General features: G+C 38.0%; 1 protein-coding gene across 1 annotated transcript in view; it reads right to left on the reverse strand.

Moving 5' to 3' along the window:
• The window catches only part of LOC127471865 (uncharacterized), a 28,510-nt gene extending 16,399 nt beyond the window's left edge, over window positions 1-12,111 (reverse strand). The window contains exons 1-2 of the mRNA XM_051789258.1: window positions 12,088-12,111; window positions 3,142-3,211 (exon numbers count right to left, since the gene is read on the reverse strand). Coding sequence (XP_051645218.1) covers window positions 3,142-3,211; window positions 12,088-12,111 — 94 coding nt within the window. The remainder of the gene's footprint in view (window positions 1-3,141; window positions 3,212-12,087) is intronic.
• Window positions 12,112-22,443: the final 10,332 nt, after the last annotated feature.

Below are 22,443 nucleotides of genomic sequence, written 5' to 3' on the forward strand. Positions count from 1 at the left end.
ATCTTGTTCCAAATTTCAGGCAGAATAAATAATACATCTAGCCTTTGAACTAATTTCACACTTGAGTATTTCAATAAGCAGAATAAATTTCTGAGTCTTGCTGATGCCTGCCTGCTTAGGGATTGAGAGTTGGGGGGATTTGGCACTACTGCAGACACTAATTCTCCTCTAGTATTCCTTTGCTGCTTTGTCAATTAATGACATCACCACTCAGATCACCTGTCAGAATACAATGGAGGCAGATTAAGGTATGTTGCTGTCTTTTCAATGGAAAAGTTAGTGCAAGATTGTACTGTTTAGGTATCATGAACCCTCTCTGTGTTATTTTCTATATGAAATTGCTTTGTATGCAGCACTGTACTCTCCTGCAATTGTGCTGTAAGGGAGTGTCTGGGGGAGAGAGGCCTGTGCCTGATCTTTTCTTAATGGGGTCAGCTACCAGCCTGTGAAACAGCCTCCTGAGAAGTGTCATCCTGCTGTACTTTTATTTCAGCCTGCTAGGGCAATGCACTGCCTCACCTTCCCCAGGGCAACAGCTCTGTGGAACCAAGCTTGGCCACCGCTGGGCTTCCTAGCCCATCTCTCATGCATTGTCAAAGCTCCTTGCATAGAGCTCTCACACACGCAAGAAGAAAGTAGACAAGAAGAAAGTGCTGTAGCAGATTAAATATTACTGTATTCTTAGAAATTCTCAGTGCCAGTGAAGATGAATAGCATTGTACATGGTGTCTGAGATTCTGAATAGCCCATTGATGGTGGCAGAATGTAATGCTGTTAACATAACACGACTGCTAATGCAGGAAGAACTTCAGAGTAGGGAAAGCATTGACAGGTGAGCTGGACATAAAACTGACTTAGATGATGCTTGACAGAGAAGTGCAAAACAGCAGACAACTTCTGAACCAAGAGTTAAGCCAAGCATTGTTGCCAGTGTGTACAGGTGCTTCTCCTTTCTCTTTTCCTCTGGGAAGCAATTCAGATTTGGAAACTTGAACTAGCAGTTCAGTAAAGCAATCCATCCTGGAGGTAACCTCTGTTCTCTAGTGGGTTTTGAGCCTTAAGACATCATAGATGGCTTTTCTATTCAGCCTTCCTTACTTGTGTTGGCTCTGTGAATCTACTAAGCCTTAAGCACTCTTACGGCCAGACACAGATTGCTGTCAACATTCAACGGTGTCTCTTCAGATGAGTCATGGATTTTTATGCTACTGCAGACATTTTGATACTACAATCTTGACTAAACTGACAAAGATATGAGACACATCTTGTGCAATACTTGCTCCATCTCTGTCCTGGAAGCAAGCTATCCAGGCAGTGTCAAATCCAAATCCCTTTGTCACCTCTACATTGACGTCACTGCACTGTGTTGATTTCACACTCCTGATTTAGGATCTGTTGAACTGAAACCTTATCTAACATAAAAAAATTTGACTGTTGTTTGCATCTTAGTTGTTTACCTCTCTGTCAAGGTCAGAAAGAGTCCAACTTGGATTTATTCTTTTCTAGGATGTTGCTTACCTAGAGTGCACTTAACATTTAACAGAAGCAGCAGTACACATAGTAAGAGGTTGGGAAATCCAAAGAAAACCCATTTCTTGAGCTTTTTGATTGCTCTGACTTGTTCTTATATCCACAAGAGACAGGAGAGTAAAATCCTGTCAGATTACGTTATGATAGCCACTAAGGACCACTTCTTGCGGTGTAAAATAGGATTTGTGTTGAACTGAAAGTATTTGCTGCATTTCTTAGTTTGCTGCAGCTTACTTTCTCTCAGTGTGTAGCCTTAGAGCCACAGGCAACCCAGATGCTTCTGTTTCATTTCAAAGACTCCAGAAACAATAATTGCAACTCCTCCACTTAACAAATGTAGAAGAATTTCATAAAAGTTTTGTAAAATACAAACCTCCCTTGGTCTTAAAATCTAACGAATGCCTAGATTTCCTTAGAGATACAAGCCAATAGGTTAGGAGTAACAGGAGGTTAGGAGTACCAAGGTGGTGACTTCAGTATACTATTTCTTATCAGCATCCATTGAATGCCTGCTGTCTCTGCCATTACTCCACAAGGAGTGGAGAAGCAGTGGGCTGTCTAATGTAGTCTTCAGTAGCAGAGGTGGACTGTAGATGGGCTTCAAGTTTTGAATGCATGGAAGATGGACAGACATGAGATGGAGGGACATCATAAGCATCTGTTGCTAACCTCACTCAAATAGCTGCTGCATGTGTGGCTGCCTTAACTGGGATGGTTGCTTGCTTTGGGATATCAAAGGTGCTTTGGGATATAAAAGGGGATATCAAAGGGGATATGAAAGGGCAGGTGAGGGATTCAATTAGCACACTAATGCTCTGAACTAAGTAAAATCATTATATAAGTATCCAAGGATACTTATATAATAAGTATATAGTAAGTATATAATAAGTATATAATAAGGATACTGTGTTCAAAAAAAGAGCAGCAGGGACAAACAATGGTAGAACAGCAACAGCAGCATTTTTGATGCAGTGTTAGGTACCCTGCAGCTGGCTATACCTTGTTGGAAAAGTCTTCTGCTTCCACTTTCCTTGCTACCTAGCAAGGGTAACCAAATCTGGTACCTCCCTCAGGAAATACAGCTACTAAAATCAGAGATCTTGTCTCTGAGGGCTCAAAAGGCCTATGAATAAAATCCACCAGGGATGGAAGAGAATCAGTGACACCTCATTCATAGAGGAAGGAAGAAATTTGAGGATGTCTTAACTGTGTGGATGGATAATCAAGAGAAATTGCTGGATCTAGCAAAATCCCAGGCCATTAGCAAAAATTTTCTTCCAAATATTGAAGCTATTCTTTGAAAAATTTAGCCAGCCTGCCTTTTTAGTTATCAGGTAGGAGTTTATGTGGGCCTAGGAGATCTTCCTCAGATTTCATCTAGCTTCCATCTAGTCTTCTATAAACTTGGGGGAAAAGAATCTTCAACAGATTCTTAGTAGGTATTTTTTCTTTTTTTCCATTGTAATATGTTGTAGAGAGTATTATATTCTCTCTTTAGCTTTATATTTGGTGATAAAGTAGAGCAAAAAAAAGAAAAAACCTAAGGTGTATCATTTTCTAGAGAGGAGAGGGCAATGTACAGTTGATTAGAGAATCACATTGGGTGCTTACCTCTTTCACGTTTACTGACAATTTTGCTGATAAATATGCCTGTTATCAGTTTAGTTCCTGGAATATCCCTCTACAATATAAACGGAGAGTTGACTACAAGTTAAAAAAAAAAAGGCTTTTTATTGCATTGTTATGCAAGACGAACAAAGAGTGAGGAAAAATACATGAAAAATGAAATCTGATAGATTTTAAGTATATTAAGTGTTTGAATCTTCCTTATCTTCTTAGAGGTGCTCAGAAAAATCATGGTAGATTCCACCCTGAACAAATTTACAAATTTACACTCTGCTCTTAGAAAAATAAGAAGTCACAAGAACAAACATGTGAGTGGAGGGACAGTGCTAGGTAAAACACATATTTTGCAGAACTATGTTTTGGAAGTCTCTGTGGTAATAATCAGAAATTCTGATTACTTTGAATCTATTTCGACTAGCCATTTTCTTCTTTTTTTTTTTTAGGTCTTGGTAAATAACACATTGTAGAGTTGAAGGTTGCAGGCCACAAGTTATCCATAAGGACTTCTTTTTAGCTGTTGAACCCGAGTCATGGCACTGGCACCACAGATCTGTGATGTATAAAAGTACAAAGTACCAAGTAGGAGTGGAAAATTAACACTGGTAACAAGCAGCACAGGTAGGTAATATGGCAGTCTGAACCTGCTGAGAAGCATGTGCATTACTGTACAAACACTTTAATAATATAGCTAATATTACATTGCTGTTAGCTGAGTTAGCTTCTTCAGAGATTCCTACAAAATCTGCACAAACCTGCGAACTAACGTAGACTGAATCATGAGCACTTTCACTGTTACAAGGAGAATGCTGTATAGGTTTATACAAACCAGAGAAAAAGAAATCTGCTTTGCGTTTTGCACAGGCCAATTAGGTTATTTTCACTCTTCAGTTACTTTAGCCCTGGCTGTTATTTGTATCTGGTTTATCAGCAACAGAAATTTGGTAATAACTGGCATAACCACAAAAACAGTACTAATGCCACATGATGTCTTTTCAGCAGACAAATTGCCCCAAGGGCAGCTGAGTTCAGTAGTTTAAAAGCTGCAATTAGAAGACTTCCCAAGAAAAATGCTTCATAAACCTATTTGTGGGTGCAATATTTGCTGATTGTACCAGAGTATTCTTATTTCCTAATCATGATTCTTGAAGAAACAGACATGCAGAGCAGAAAGACCAAAAGTAATCTTACTATATGTGTCAAAAAATAAATCTTGCAAATACAACTTTGGTAGCGAGTCACTTCAGCTCTGCTTCTGTTCTAGTTATATGCTTATGCCAGGAACAATGACAGTATATTCTCATGTCACAGAAATGAAGAATTTTATCAACTTTGTACAAATAGTCAAAGTTTGCATATATATCTGCAGGTATAGCTGGGTTTCCAGGCCTCCCTTCAGCTGCATTTCAATCTCCCTAGTCCTGTTTATCACAGAAGGAAAGGGTTTAGCTGTAACTCCACTTACCTTAACAGAGCGTAACTAACCCTCAGGTCCTTTTTGCACGATAACTCTAGGCTGCTGTTGCTGTTGAGACTGTGGAACTTTACAACAGTAGAAACAGCTCCTCCTTTATAAATTTTCTAGTCTTCAAGTCATAGCCTTCCCATTTATCAATCTGGCTCTAATCTGTCAGCACATGGCTATTCTATGAAGCATACTAAAACCATGAGACATATTTTAAGTGCAGTTATGCTCAATAGAAGACAAAACTTTATGCATATGCATTTGGAAAACGTTATCTAGCTACTGAAGATTATCAGTAATTATTATTTTTAGAGCTTCTTTTTTGGCATATTTTTCACAGGATGCAAACAAAAATACAAATCAATATGGTGAAAATACTTCAGAAAATGTTGTCACATGAAAGATGCAGCAGTTGATTTATCTAAACATTGCACAATATTTTTAAGATGGGCTTAAAATTAAAGGCAAGAGACTGAGCATCAGTTTTAGGTTAATATTTCTATGATCACTTTAAATGAATATGTGAATTCCTTTGTAGCTAACATGCAGATGCAAGAATTTCCATGCCGAAAAGTCTGAAATATTTTTGTCTTCTCCAGATATGAAGTTAACTGAAAATTTGAAATTTGGAATAGAACTATGAAGAAAAAAGATGTGAAAGTTTTCAAGAGATCAGTGTGTCAACTGAAATCAAAAAATCTAGAAAGTTTTTTATAAAATTAAAGATGATGCAATATTTCTTCATAAAGTCACACTTTCCATTGAGAATCACAGTTCAGAAGCTTTTGTCCTTTGTTTATGGAATAGGTACACCAAAACAAACTCCACTTTAGTAACCTGACCGGAAGACTAGATAAAACTTAAAACCCACCTGAGATGAGATCACATGTAGCAAAATATCAGGACTAGTTATTTATGTATACTTAAATATGTATATGTGTATATATTCATATATATGTGTGTGTGTTTATACACCTATGTATATATACATGCATAGTGTATACACACATGTGTATACACGTATACACATATATCTGTATGCACTAATCTATACCAGATGAAAAATTTTCCACAATTTCTTTCAATTGCAAATTGCTACTTACTGAGAACAGTATGACAAGAATTATTTATTGATATAATGTACCCAAAAACTTTCACAAGCTGAATATCTATTTTACTGTTGTTCACAGAGAAGTACATATCCCATGCAGGATGATTTCTGTGTACAGCATCCACAATTGCATGCACCCCATTGGAAACTCCTGAATGGAGGAAGGACTTAAAAAGACGCAAAGGTAACTCACTACTGATTTAAAGTTTGTGAAAGTCTATAAAAATATGCATTGCAGTTATGTTTACAAAACACTGTGTCCATAGTAACAGATACCATACCATCATTTTCTCAAGTATTGTTGTGACTTGTTTACTTAAATCTGTGAGCCGCTGTTGTATTCACAAAGCAAAGCAGGACTGGGAAAAGTGGAAGGCATCCTTGAAAAATCCATGAAACACTTCGCAACAGACAGACCCAAAAGGTAAGGATGTTTAACATGTGCCTGTGCAAAGAGCAGATGGGCCCAGGAGGTTTAGACACACATCTGAGGAATGTTTGACCAACTGGGGAGGAGATTACCATAATGAGAAGGTGATGAAAGAAAGCAGTCGGAAACTCTGCCTGATCTCTGATCTGTGGATGTAGCCAGATAGCTTTTGACAGAAAGACAACAAGGGCAGGCAGAAGTCAGGCAGAGACCATATGTGGTGTTGTTGAACTGCTTTGTTTATTCATACCATCACCTCCAAGGGCCTCAGGAAATCATCAGACAAAAAGAAACACTGGAACTGTGATATCTAGCTGGTTGAATTTGGTGGCTAGTATTCTTGCTCTCTAGATAAGCCTTGAAGAGGTTAGACTCTGGCTGACCCGTGTGAAGGAAAAGTAGCCAGCATTTTCATGAACCAAATAAGTTTTCACTGAAGAGCTAGCTGCAGATTGGCATTTCATATAGTCTTCCTGCACTGCAGATTTTCTGGAAACATGCCTTGCTAAGTTACAGGATGCAATACGTGCTAACACAAGTCTTCGTGAGTCTTTAATGAAATTATAAAGTAAGTCTGGTATGTTATGGAGGGTTTCTGCAGAAGGATTTCTGTAAAGGCTATGATGAGAACTATTTCCCTCTATATGAAGTGAGAGGGCAGTTGGTCTTCAAACTGGAAAACAGCAGAATGATATCAGAGGAGAATTCTCTTAATCCTTTTGGGAACCTTCAACTGAATCTAGATAGTAGGACAAATGAACAGGAATTAGAGAAGTAGAACTTTTAAATGATAGGTTAACAGCTACCTGTGTATTTGCCAAACTCTGAGAAAGCTGATAATGAAATCATGAGCAGAATGTCTCAGCGGCCAAACTGTGGGTTAGAAGTGAAACCTTGAGCTTCATTTTATGATCCTGGAAAAATTTAGATTAAGATTTTCCAATGAAGAATTATAAGCACTTTAGAAATTAAAGAACTGACCCTTGAGTAACACAAGAAAGCTGAAAATTCATGTCTGGTGTACAGATTGCCTACATGTGCTAAAGTGTGCCTGACTTAATTAAGCTTCAAGGAAAATACAAAGAACATCACTGTATCCAGCATTTAAAAGCTTCATGAGCTGTTTATTATAGAAGTACACACTAGCTAACAATTTCAGGCAGATAACAGAGAACACAGAGGTTGAGGTTCTTTACCAGATAAAATTTCTCTACTATTACTTAATAAGTTGGTGAGAATTCAGATTTTTTCCCATTATTTCTTCAATTTATACTTTAATTTTCCATACCCACAAACTGAGAACACAAACCAAAACCAATAAACCTCTATTAATTTTTATTTGTTTTAGAGTTTTTGTCAATGTCAATCTTCTATTGTTTATGACACAAGGCAGTATAAAGCATATGCTCCTGTGGAAACTAAACAGAAAAAATATGTATTTATATTGCTACTCTAACCCTGAGACAACACTTTGAAGTGGAGTGACAGAAGGAGGACCCTATGGTACAGAAGAGAAAAAAGTTTTGTTTTTTCCCTTCTGTGTTTTATTGGCTAGTGAAACTCACTTAGCTGTTGTTATAATTTAATTTTCCAAGACTCCATTTCAAATGGACAGACAGAAGGTTTAAGCAAGATTAATAATCAATGCATCCAACAGAAAAGGGTCCAGATTGTCTAAGATAGTCTTTGGTTGCTCACAGCACTTTGTCTTCAGGCTCACAATCCAATCACTATTATTTCCATTTGAGCAGCAGAGTGACCCTGAAGGATACACACTCTGTTGGATACATCACTGCAGCACACAGAACAGTCATGAAAAGGAAGCAAAGGGAACCATGTAGCATCTGTCTCAACAGAGAGATCATGATGAATTGATGGACACAATTTGCTTTTGTACGGGTCAGACAAGAAACAACTGGTCAGCTACATAGTCCTTCTGCCTAATTCTGTTATCTCCCTCACAGCTCTCTGGCTCTGAGAAAAACGACTCACAATTCTTTTAAAGCATATCTTTTAGATTTGATCTGGCCTGAAGTTAGTCAGATGCTGCACTGTCTCAAGAAGCTTTCCCCATTCTTTTATGCTAATGCTGAGCATGGGCAATTTCACAGAATAAAAGGTCTAATGGGTTAGAGGAGTCCAAGCAAAATCTTCCAAGCAATGCAGGAAGCATCTGGAGAAGGTGGACCATCCTGTTGAACAGAGCAAGCTAGGTGGAGTCTTAAGTATGTTCTCATTCCGCAAGAAAACTATTAAACTGAGGTCCAGCTCTGCAATATGAGGGATCCTTTAGTCAAAGGATAACATGTATACGAATCATTAAGCTGTGCTACTCAGGTAGAATTTGCCCATGATTCTAATGACCAAGAGCTACATTTTTTTTTCAGGAGGTCCCACCCATCCTGCCTTGCTAGCAATAGGTCTGTGGGCCTGAAATGCAGAAGTGTCAAACACCAGCATATCTCTCATTGACAAGGAAGTGGGACAGAGTGAAAGGGAAAGGCAAGTGTTAAGGTAGAATCCAGAAGTGGAGGCTCACCACACATTGGCCGCATTTGAAATAAAATCTGCCGTGACAGATTTCAACATGTTCCTGAGAAAAAAGTAGAAGGAAGAGAATTTCACATTCAAATGCTGAGGTCACAGGGACATGGAAGAAGTATTTGATATGAACCAGCACTCATCCTGGCACACAGAGGATAAACAAAGAGGTACAATCAGCACTGTATTTATGCAGCCAACAGAAAACACAGGAACAGGTTAACTGCCACCGAAAGAGAAGACATACATGGCTGAGTTCTAGGCATGATGGGCCTCCCAGACATGGACTTGTACCCCGAACAAGGAAGAATATCTGACGTGGCGCAAACCCGTTTTCAAGAAGCATGTCTCTTCTCCCTCCCGCTGACATAGAAAAGAAAAAAGGAGCTTGTAATCTGTGATAAGGTAAAAAGCTGGAGGAGATGACATAATATAACTTTTGTTCACAGAAGAAAGAGTAGAATAATAAGGAAACTGTTTCTCTAGTGGATCCAGAAAGGACACTGTAGGATTTTAAACACAAGAAAGAAACACAGGAGAGGTGCAACCTACATCAAAGGACTAATCCTATTTTGGTCCTAATATTAAACTGCAACTAACAAGTTAAGAAGGGTATCTATCCAATAGAGGACTGTAGTAAGAACTGACATGAAGCTTATCATGCACATTTAGATTTCAAATTGTGTTTATAAAGCTAGTGCTGGAAAAATTAATTTAGAATCATCCATCTCGCTAAAAATCCCCACGGAAGTGAAAACCATTAAAGGACAGTTTACCATTTTGGATGGGCTATCATATCACTGAAAAAAAAAAAGTATTTGCTGATACAGTGCCAGTAGCCCCTGTATGGCAACTCTGCTATCAGCAAAGTGACCAAAATGGATGTCCTAGTTTCCCCCACAACCATAATATTATTCAATACTCCCTCACGTCATTGCCGGGGTGGGGTGAAAGGACTCTCTTGCTTCTTTGGAGAAGGGCGTTCCTTCTGTTGGAGCAAGCGTGGTGGATGGAGCAGTGTGATAATGCTGGTCCCAAGCCAAAGGGAGCAGTCTAGTTGGTGTGGTTGCAGTTGTGTCGAGCTCCACACTTTCTCTTTTTGTACACCTTTGTTATTAATATTGTTGCTGTTACTGTTTGTTTTCTAATCTCATTGTTGTTTCCAGTAAATTGTCCTTATTTCAGCTCATGATCTTTGCCTTTTTTGCCTCCAATTCTCCTCTCTGATCTGCTGCAGCAGGAATGGGAGAGGAAAGGGTTTTGGGGGTGAAGTGAGTGAGCATCTATGGTTTTGGAGTCTCCATGGGGAGGCACTGAATTGGGGAATATCAATCCTAAACAACAATGGAGATGTGTTCCAGCCCACAGCATTGCTGGGAATATTTGGAAAAACGAACCACTTTCCAACTTAATGCTGGAATTACCTTACAACATAAATAAAAAAATATAGATATAAATCTACTCCTGTGATCCAGAAATGCACTGCAAATCTAAGTTAAACAGCAACAGCAATATCCATCTTCCCATCCAATCCCTCCTAATGCACAGCTCACAATTTCTCTGTACCTGCAAGATATACAATTCAATGCAAAATACCATGAAAATTAGATTGCTAAGGTCTTTTAATATATTGCCTTGAGTAGGAGTCACATTGTGAGAGACTAGAGAAAATTATTAATGGCTCAAAACAACAGAAGGGGCAGCAGTAAGAGGGGGAGGTAGTGAAAGTTCTGTGTAGGTGGGGCAGTGCATTGCTCCACACCCCACCTCTGGATCCTCTAGTCCAGCCTCAGAATGGCTGTCTGGCACACCAAAAGCCCCACCAAAAGCCACTGGCACACCAAAAGCCCCACCAAAAGCCACTGGCACACCAAAAACCCCACCTGGGGGGGAAGTGCCCCGGGATACCAGAGCAGATAAAAACAGTTACATGTCCCATTGTCTTGTATCTTATAGTAGCTGAGACCACACTGGATCCAAGCCGTGACTATTGACCTTCCTCTGTCCCTTTCTTTTCTCTCTGTCTCTCTCTCTTTCTCCCTCTCTCTCTCTCTTTCTCCCTCTTTCTTTTCCTAACTTCCTTTTCTCAAAATCTGGGTAATTTAAAGTTGGATTTGTTAGAATTTGCTAAGTCAATGTTCTGTGCGTAATTTTGATTGAAAGTGCCTGAGTCCCTTTAAAAAGCTCATCAAGCAAGCTCAGGGCTTTACACATGTCAGGGATGCTTATATGCCATATTAACAAAATCCAACTCATTGTTGAGGATTCAACAGCATTACTCAGAAGATACAGGGAAAACAGTTATCAGAAAGAGCCATGAAACAAGATAGAGACAAAGCTCACACACAAGACTGGCAAAGAACCATTGAACCTCCATGAGACCAAAGCACTAGGGAGAGAACAATAGCATACCGTGTAACGAAAGTTTGCAAAACCCAAATTACTGCAGGAAAATTAAATGATACGTTGAAAATAAAAAAACAGTATGAAGTAAATGAAAAAAGTTAATGAATGTTGAAGAAAACAAGAGGCACATAAACTAAGATGATCAGATTTCTCTCAAAGATTATTAATTCCTTCAGGGCTTAATCCATATAGATGTTAACGACCGAAAGGTTCAAATTAAACACATCAGCAACTGATCCACTTGTAGTTGTTAGATTAGAGATAAAAGTCAAAAAACAGAGATGCTTTCCTGTCTGTAGAGATAGTTGCTCTTTTGGAAGAATTTGTAATGGGAAGCTAGAACTCATTTTCCACTTAGGAAGCCTTTATTTCCATTTCCCTTCTTCATTTCAGAGCAATTTGCAGGAAGAGTTGTAACTAAGCTATCTCTCTCCCTGGTATGCAGGAGAAATAATGCTTGCAGACATGTACAGGGCCCCCTCAGGCCAGAGAGGGCGGGGGAGGACAGAGAGCAGATAAAAAGCCTTGGAAGTGCATGGGGAATTTGCCTTTCCTCTGAGGCCTGGTGCTGCCTGGCAGTACTGTGATGTTTGTAAGTTTTAATGTCTTTGCCTCTGAAATAAACCCTTTCTGAACCCTTTCCACTGCCTTGGGAAGATACCTGAGTATGTTTTACCTTACACTGTCTGAAAAGAAAAAATCTACTAGACATGTTAATGTAAGGACTTTTTTAATTTTAAGGAGAAATTCTAGTATAATGGCTTGCAAAATGTCTTCTCTCATGAAAAATGAGCCCATGGAACCCCAGCCATGTGTAAAATGCAAAAAACCCCATCACTTGCAGTAGCAGACAGGTAAGACCAGGACTGTGCCCAGGACTGTGTGTTGGGATGTATGTTTTACACACTTGTAGATGCAGAGCAAAACTGCACAGCAGCGTAAGCAAAACAGTGTCAGGCAACAGAGCAAAGCCCAACATACCTTGAAAGTTGATTGCAACCCCATTAACCCGTCAGCTGCCTACAACAGAGACAGCTATGCTTAATGAAAGGCAAGGGGAGTCAAGGCTAGCTGCAGTTCCAACAAATTCATTTTATATTTTTGAAAAGGCAAAGATCAAACAAAATCAAAGCAAGAACATTGTTAAAAGCTCTAACCCTCTGGAAAAGAGTTGGAAAGAAGCTTTTTGAGTCATTCGCTAAAGACAGAAGGAAGGAGCAAGATCCATACCAAGGTGTAGTCCCCAAGCAACGTGGGAATCTTGCTGTAGATGTGGGAGAAGACCCAAACCAACAATGTGGAAATTTTACACTGGCAAAAAGCAGAACATTTACATGTGTTAATTCTAATGATTTTTGATTGCAGAATTGATGTCCTGTCATAAAATTATCAAACTGTTATATTGTCCTTTTAATATAGATAGGAATTGATGCTTAGATGATTCTCAGATATTACCCTCATTCTGTGAACTCTGAGCTTTCTGGAAAGCTCATTTTTATGTGAGAATTGCAGTAATTTCCCTGAATTAGACCATCTCATTCAACAAGAGGAAGACAATACAAAAAGGTAGATTTACAGACTGTCTATTGCATGTTTTGGGCCTACATGGGTGTTAGTTATGACTCCTTAGAACAAGGTTTTTCTCTAGATGGACAGAACTTAAAGATACTTTGTGGTTTGATCAGACAATATTCCTGGCTAGAAACATAGCTCAGTGCATTTACTTTGTCAGATAATGTTAGATAGTATGATGTTTTCTAGCCAAACTTATAGAGATTATTGCCCAGGTAGAAAAGTCAGCAGTAATGCACTGCATTAGAAGTAGAATAAAATATCTAATGTCTTTCTTTAGGAGTGGAATATTTGTCTTGGACAAAGATGTGTGCCAGATAGCGAAACATTTTTATATATGTATTTTGCATACTTACTGCTAGTCACTTGAGAAGTCTACACTTGAAGTTCTGTCTAGGGAAAGCCTATAAGACCAGCTCTGGCTGAAAAGCTTTCCTCTGGAGGATTTTGGAAGAGAAAAGGAATGCTACATTACAATGTAACTACTTTGTGGGTGATGGTTTTTCCAGGCAAAAAGAAATAATGGGGGAGAAGATGAATGTTGAAATTCAATATGAGTGTTAGCCAACATGAAAGTTATTTCTGAAATGAACATAACACAAAAATCAGTTCTGCTTTCCTTGTGAGCAGAGGAGTTCAGTTCAAATCTTGTTTATCTGCACTGCACTATGATGGCCTCATTTGCTCCTTTCACCCCCTAGCAAAGATTCAAGCCTAAACTGCAGGACACTGTCACTAAAAATCATCAGTGCTACAGAACATGCTCCAGCATACTCAAATGCTGTCAAGCACAAATATAAGCCATTAAAATAGTCTTGAAAATTTGAGAAATAAGGACATCTTCAAACATATTTATTTTATCCCTCATTATGTTTACATATTCAGTAATAGAAAAAATCATTACTCTGCAAATTTTATCCTGGGTTTAATGCAAATATGTTCTAGACTTGGAGTTTGCATTTTATTAGGTGCTTTGCTACAGACCAAACACTTGTGACTACTTACCTATCCAAACCATGTAAACTGTAATAAAAGAGGACAGAACTTGCCTAAACTTGAATGAGAGATGTGTGGCCTTCCCCATACTACTCATGCTGTTACACCCTTCTCCTTCATAGATGGGTCAGCAGCACTGCATTTTTAAACTCTTTGACAATCATATTTAATTTATTTAATGAAGGATGAATGTTTAATAACTATGAATTTGAAAGAAGTAGTTTCTCAGTAACCACCAAGTTAATTCACTTTTGGGCCTCAGAGGTCACTTTATTGGAACAATTTTTTTTGAGGAAAGGATTTTATTTGAGACTGTCTCCATATACAGATCAAATAGTATGCAAAAAATGTATTGTGCTGCCTAGATGACCAATCCTGTAAATTGATTTGTAAGTACTGACAGCTGTATGTGCTTTTATCATGCATGTGTGGGCAGATATCCAAAGACAGCAACAAAATAAACAAAATTTTTTGTAGCACTTTGTCCTTACGTTTATGCTATCTTTCAAGATCAAATGTTGAAGTCTTTTGAAGGGGGAAGAGAAAAGAAGAGCAGATGGATACAGAGCACACTTGGGTGCTCAATAATATTCTCATACAGGAAAAGTACTGTTCTGGAAAAGCTGTATATCCTTCCAGTATGTGATGAAAGAATTATCCAACACAGACTCTTTCAGTTCCAAGAAGATGGTTCTTTAGGATTTTTTTTCCTTTGCTCTTTCTGTTGGTATCTACTGCACTTGCATCCACAGACTTCATTGAGATTTGCACCAGTAAAGCTCAGGGCTGAATTTGCTGCAAATGAAGACCTAAATCTCATCTTTGTACAACAAAGACAATGGCTGTCAGAACACCTTTATGTATGAGTAACCTGCTTGAGGTCTATAAACAATGTCTGTTTTTTAAATAGCTATCAAATACTCGCATTGTAAAAATCAAGGCCAAATAAGCTATATTCAGGTGGTCATTCAATTACAGAAGGTTCTAAAAGAACAATTTTGAAGAGTCTTTGCAGTGCTAATACTTTTAAAGTCTTATTCCAAGGCTTATCTGAAGGGCTGTCAAGCATTTCCCTGCAAAGGGGGGTGGAACCCACACGAAGCTTCAGAGTACAGTCATCCACCATATAATTGTCTAGAAAAAAAAATTAAATAAAAGGAATCTAATCTCACCTGTTTACACTTCCCAAAACTCAACAATTTTTTTCTGCATTAAATGCTTCAAGAGAGGCATGCTTTTCAGAAAGGTAAACTGTACTTTAAGACACTCCACAGTAGAAAGCTGACTGTACATCAAAACATCCTTTTAATCCTTCCTTACCAGGTTTGAGCAGAACTGATGAAACGTTTCTGAAGGGAGGAATCAGAAATACTGCAAAGTAAAATTACGAATTATTTCACCAACCTATCTATAGGGAAAGAAATACATGGATTTTTTTTGTTTTATTTTTCAGCACCTCTTCCTTTTGACTATCGTTCTTGGTAGCAGAACCGCTTCAGATGATGAACCTGAGAACCAGCTAATATCAAGAAACTACACTGAAGAAAGAAATAATATAACTTTGGTTCTCTGATTCAAATTTTGCATCAAGATCCATCCTTGAACTGTCTTGTCTTTGGTCCCATTACTTGATGTGTAACTCTCTACGTTATCCTCTAAATGTGACATAATATAGTTTAAGGGGGGAAAAAAAGCAGCACCTTGCTATCAAAAAAATAGACAATGTGAGTAATTGTGTTCTTGAATCACAGATTATATAGGTATTTACTGATGAACAGTATGGAGAAAAAAAAAAGTCTATTAATAATAGACTGTAATTTCCTTATGCAGTAGAAGTAAGGAAAAAAAAAATTATTTTCATTAAAATTCGGCATGTATCAAGGTTGGAAAGTATAACATTTTGCTTCAGTGCTAGAAGTGAAGGGAAATTGATGATTTCAGAATACTGCTGTATGCAGCAAGGAACCAGCCTAAGCAACGTATTTTCCTAACATATAGAAACATACCTGAAGATAACTAACAGGACTGTAGTAAGATCACTTTGAAACAGGATCACCTCATCTTAAATCTCTGTTATGTTGGGTTTTTCCACCAGTGAAAACCTGTAAACCAAGTGCAAATTTATTAGGGTAAGTGTGTAAGCTTCGAGCTGGCTCTCCGCCAAATTGCTGAAACCCAGCAAAAAAGCCCAGAGAGGGAAGAAAAAAACTCTGAACAGCCAAAGCTATAGCAAAAATATATATTTACAATTATATATACAATTTGAATATATTGTACACACAACAGGGAGCTCCCGAGGGGAAGAAAGGGAAAAGGGAAGGGGAAAACAGAGATAAAAAACCAAAAAGGGACAGAAACAAAAACAGATATGCACAGTCGAAAAAAACCCGGCAACTGACAAAATAAAGAACTAACAAAATGTCACCACTTCCCTTGAGAAAAGCAGGACAGCCGGACGCAGCCCAGCACTCTCCCCTCACACATGGCAGACACAGCAGTCACTGCAGGCTTCAGCTCCAGATAAGCAAGACCGAGACAGGGACCTACCGTTCCCAAACCTCTCTGGAAGAAGATAAGAGAGTGAGCTCTCTTATCTACACCTTATTTATACCTCAGGTTACATAAAACAATAGCATGGAATACTTCCTTGGTCACTTCCCTAGTTCCTTCCTGCTTACAAGCTGGTCTCCAGGAAGGCCTAGACTGAAACTATCACAGTAAGCAACATCAGAAACAGAATATGCTTCTAGGGAAACACAGAATAGATCCATAGAAGTCAACTTTTGATTCCATACTTCCAGGAGAAGTAGGAAGACCAAATAAACCAAAGAAGGTTTATTTCAGAGTCCAGCTCCCCTTTTTCTTTTAACAGTGGGGTTATATTAGCAAGGATCTGATACAGATGAGAAGAGGATCGAGGTACTCAAAACAACAGACCACACAATGCATAAAGACATCTTTGCAGGCATTTTAAATTGATGAAAGTAGATGTGAAGTACGATAACACATAGGTACCCCCAAAATGCCAGGCAGTGGAAGGATTGTAGGAAAATCTATTTTCAAAGTTGAGACCACTAGACTTAGAAGAATATTAACCCTAATGGCACTTCTAACACCAGGCCTGGGAAAGACACTCCCCCTGCTCTTCTCAGGGCTTTTATAATTTCTGATCCCCCCACTCTGCATGAGGCCTTCAACATGTCTGCAGAATTTATCTTTTTCTCATACCAGGCAGCATTGCTCTGGAATGCAGGAGGAAAAAACATCTAAAACTGTATCTGGAAAAAGATGCCTCTTCTAGGCAGGAAAGCTTTCTTAAGTGCAACAAGCTCTGATCTCCTCACCATAATTCTTCTGGAAAGTCTTCTACCCTTTCAGTAGGTATCCGCTTGGACATAAAGATAATCATTCTTAGCTAATATCTTCTTCTTTCCTCAAACTTTAGTGCATTTTTTAGCTGTTTGTGAACTTAAATTAAAATTTAACCTTCTGGCCAGCACCTCATCACAGTTCATCAGAGACATCAGTCTTCATAACTGTGTTTTGTGAAGAAGCTATTTTCTCCTGCAGTGTCAGGGTCCTCCAATCTGCACCTCCACAACAGTACTGAATTTTTTCCCCTGACTAGCAGTTGATAAAAGTTAGTATTTTTCTTTTCTTAGAGATCTCATTTACAGATAAGCTGCTTTTGATTGAAGAAAAAGAGAACTTCACTGATACAGATAATTGAAAATTAAGCATTTTCATTTCCCCTTTAATGCATAAAATCTTCCATTCAAACTTGTTATTTCTTGTTTATCTTCTCCATAAAGCTTGTGTGGGATACCCATGGGTTTCATTACTGCGAAACACTTCATATAGGAAATCTTCAGTGCACTTTCTGTGCACCCCAGTTGCCCTCATGTTCTCTTCAAAATTCACTGAAATAAGACATATTTCCTAGAGAGAGTAAACAGTACTCCCTGCTAAAGAAAGTTATTGTTTCACTTTATACATTATTTCTAGTGTTAAGATCTTTTTAACTCTTTCTTGAACTGAGGGTCAGACTGACTTTTTCAGTGCAAATAATATATCTGACTTTGAGTTGACCCCATACTGTATCCCTCAATGGAGGGATATTCATAACATCTATGGACATCTTGCATTACAACAGTGGGATTTTTTGTCATCAATGGATGACTACCAAAAACATGGATGGAGTAAAATGTATTGAAAAGACAGATTGAACTTGATTTATTTGTCAGTTTATTATTTATTATAGCCATCCTTTGTCTCTCTCATGGGTGTGTGAATGGAATTATTTTCTGTGTCTGTAAAATAAAACTGGAAAAAGGACCACACAGATAAAATACCACCTGATTAAAAGAAGCTGAAATCACAAATGCTTTTTTTCCTGGTTCCTAAATATATATACTGTTACAGAAGCCTTCAAACTTTTTTATGTTTTCAATCCCCAGACAGAAAGAAGATTCTTGTTCTTATTTATTCTTACTATTTTAGAGTACCCTCATGAGTACTTGGCACTTCAAAGGAGTAGAGAAGGAAAAAGGGAGCTCCCAGCCTTGACATGTATTACAGATTCCACTGCAAACAATTGCTGGAATAACAAACCCAAATAGAAAAACACAGTAGATACCAGAGTTATAGATATGGTTACACGAGCACTCAAAAAAGCAGGATGAGTCAGAGAATTTAATCTTAAAAATATTTTCTTCCAGTCTTACTCCTCCCCAAATTGCTTATTATGGACTTCTGCTCTCCAAAGACTTACATATTAGATTTTCAGCTCCCTGGCAATGCAGAAATCAGTCTATCAAGATCCAAATCCACTCTGTATTTACAACTGTAGAAAGTATTAACCAGCATGAAGAGCAGGAGAAAAACTTATACTCTACCTTCTGTCACTTTGATAAAGAAGAAATTTTTTTTCCCCTTAGCATGCACTAAAGTAAGAGGGGATTGTGTGGAATTGGTGGAGATAACCTCTGGTTAGAAAACCGGAGGTGGAGAACAGAGGAGGAGAGAAGGTTTAAACAAGAGTTTAGTTAATCTGCAATTTATTTAAAAATATTAAATTTTTGCATTTAGGAACAAATATTTAAAAACTTGGGTCCCCCAAAACATGATTAGGGCAAAATTTTACCAGTGCCAGCCCCAGCAATGAATGGGATCTTACTTATCTTCTCAGAGTCCAGGCCAGAGGTCACCATGCACACCAAAGGCAGAAAATACCCTCTTGTAAAATCCATTCCTGTTTTGCAACAGAGGGGAAATGCCCATGGCTTCCCAGACCAGTTTTCCCAGACAGTCAGCTCCTTCTTCAAGTATTTGATATTTTATTTCCAGAATGAAACTAACATCTGGGACAGGGTTTCCAAAGCCACCTTTCACCTGAAAGGCAGGTACTGAACATGCAGTGCTACATGCTGTGACCATCGTGTTGTGTGACGTTGTTCGTGGACACCTTTCCTATAACCTATATAATCTATTATTCCCTGTGTCAACTGTTGAAATACTGAATGGTTTATGGCACAGATGATTTTCAGAAATTTAACTACCTGAGATGATGTTTAGCCTGATTCATCTTCATTTAAGATGACTGCAAAGTCCTGCCCAGCTGTGGAACATTTTCTCAACAGCTGAAACACCCAGTTATTATGACTAAATTTAGTATGTTTTCTTGACATAGAAAAGGTATAAAAGACTCCACTATATTACCTTTCTCACAGCATCATTGATCAACCAAAAACTGAAAGTAATGGAAACAGGAAAGAACTCATTGGGATATTTCATTTTCTCAGATTAAATTACTGGTTCTTTGCTTATTTTGAAAAGAGTAATTGAAGTTCAGTTATAACTGTCTAAGCATGTCTTAAAATAGAAGTTACCTGATATTAATGGAAACATGAGAAGGGCTAAGTGAATAAAATCAGCCCTTTAAACCCTTAGTTTATAAGTGGAGAGAAATACCATGCAGATACAAGCCAAATTCAATGACATTTTCCAGATGGCAAAGGACTATGTAAACTACAGCCACTTTTAGCAGTACAGAGTCACCATTACTAATGGATTAAAATGAAAACCAAACCCAAGGTGCAATGAAACAATGTAGTGGTCCAAATGTGCTTTTCTCAAGTTATATTTTTTGAAATTCATGAAGGCTTTGCACTCATTCATTGTTAAACAGATACACTGTTCTGGAAGAGACTTGTCTGGGTTTTTTTTCCCTACTTTTCTTGCTTAGTTTTTTCTTTTGGAAAAAATCCTCTCTACAGCCACATTTAGAAGGCAACGTACTTTTCAAAATCACATCACATCCTTGTTTTCACAGAAGAAAACCAGCGGGTCTTGTGAGCTCTATCTGCTTGGGAATTGGGGAATAAGTCATGAATGTCTCATGAGAAGGATAGATACGATAACTGTGACTTTTGGATGAGAACATGGTCTCTGCCTGACATTCTGAAAGACAGGTTGGACTAGTCTTGCCTCAAGCAAAGGCAAACCCATCCATGGGATTGTTTTTGCTGAGTGCACTCAATGGGTAATGTAGAGGGATGGGGACTGATGAACTCAACCCACAACCTGAGGGATGGTCAGTGACTACTGAAAGAACACCTGTGCTTGTGTATATCTGTATATATATCTATAAATACATAACTAGCCACCACCTGGGACTACTGCTGCTCTTGCTAGCTACCACTGTGCCAGAATCTGCGCCAGCATCTCAGCAGAATAAATCCTTTTGATGAAATAGCCTTCCAGGTTTTGCATTTCCCCTATTCCCCATTGGTTTTGTCTGGCCAAAGAGAGCATTAAAACACATAAACTTGTTTGCCAAAGTACTTCTTTTGTTCTCTTGGGTCATGTGGCACAAAGCATGGGAACAGGAGCCTCTTTCTAATCCTAGGGGTGGGGAGACAGGTAACATTTTGCTTTTGTTGATTTTGTGATTTTTTTTGCCTTTTTTGATTCCTCTGTATTATTGTTTTACTTGATAGTTTTTACCTCAGTAAAATTATGACTTCAACATTTTTAATCTCTTGTAGTCTTTGTTTTCCCCTCCACTGAAATGAGGGGGTGGTTTGAGCAGTCTTAACTTTTCTTCCTGATGAATTTTTAAAACAGTACAGCTTCTTCACAGGGTTGTATCATAACAACTACAAAAGCTACCCTTTGTGCTAAATAATTTAGTCCCACATCATCTCCTATTTCCCACAATACTATTTGTACCTTACTATAGACAAAACAATGCTCTCTCTAGAAAAAAAGAGATCTCTTGCTTCAGATCCCTTTGTAAACATCTGCTCTTCCCTGCTCAGACACACAGGTGTGATTTTCGTGTCCATGAACCCACAATATCTCACTTAATCATCACCTTCTCAAACACTCTACAGAAAACTAATCTATCCCATTCTTTTGCCAAATTTTCACTTTAAAAACAAAAAGCAATAAAAATTCAAGAGCACACATGTTTGATAAGTAAATGGTAGGTAAGTTTTGTTTATTACTACTTGAATGTATTAACAAGACAAACCTTCTGATATTAACTTTTGGAAATCCTATCAAGATCTTTGTCAAGAAAGGAGTTAGAAGTTTCAGAACTAAAGTAGTTGTTCTAGTGGGCTACAGACCAGGGAAGATAGCTATGTGTTTATGTAAATTCATTACATTAATCCAATCCCCCAGTCTCTGAATCATTAGAGAAGCCACCAGCTGGGACTTGCAGTCGGTTCTAGGAAGCCCAACTCTGCTTATATTCCTATTTGCATAATTGTAACTATTTGGCACTCATGTAACAATGCTACTGTGTTTCATCACGTCTTTAATTTAGTTTGCCAACACTTTATTACTCATATTAGCAAGTTTGTAAAATAATTTTTTTCCCAGTATAACTTTAACCACTGGACAGGGGTTTCTACTCCCTCTGGGTGTTCCCAAGTAAAATCAGCTCATGGCAGAACTCTCTGCAGGTGATGAACAGCAGTGATCCAGGAATAGCATAACCTTACAGCACAATTCCCTGTCATATGGAGAGACTTCCTTCCTCCCTCCCTCCACATAGAATTAAACAAGATTTTTAACAAAACATAGATACACATAAAAGAAAAACTAAAATTCAACCAGTGGGTTTGCAAAATTTCATAATTCACAACAGTAATAGAAGAATGAAAAGACCCTTGCAATAAAATTTTATTGCTTCTAATATTATTAGTGATTTTCCAATGTGTCTCAAAAACATCTTATTTAGTATTTCTGAGGACAGATTTTAATTTACAAGACAGAATACTGAGCTTCGTCAAAATATTTGATATTTTGATGTATAAATAATTTTTTTTAGAAAAACAATTGAAAGACACTTAGTAAATCCAGTGCAATACTCTATGCTGTGTAGTTTTTAAAAGAATAAATGCAACAGTCCTGCTGAGGGGCAAGTCTGATGCAGACTCATCCTTTAGCCTTCTCTTTGTTTTTCCCTTTTTAAACCTTTAAGTCCGCCTGTTAATTAATCCTACTACATAAGTGGAAATATGTCCCTCAAGCACCATCTGGGAGACTTCAGTGTGTCACTCTCAGTAAAAGTCTGCCTCAAAACCATTTACTGAATCGTAGGAAAAGATTTCTAGATATTGTTCAGAACGATTGTACTTGAAGTGAAGGATACATGATGAAAGCCACAAAGAAGACCCTCTTTAAGTAAAGCAAATGAAAAAGAAAACATTTGGTCATGGACCAAAATTACTTTTTAAAGAACAAACCAGATTTTTTTTC

The sequence above is a fragment of the Manacus candei genome, unplaced genomic scaffold, assembly GCF_025592945.1.
Source record: "Manacus candei isolate 608988 ecotype Guabito, Panama unplaced genomic scaffold, ASM2559294v1 h1tg000027l, whole genome shotgun sequence".
NCBI classification, from domain to species: domain Eukaryota; kingdom Metazoa; phylum Chordata; class Aves; order Passeriformes; family Pipridae; genus Manacus; species Manacus candei.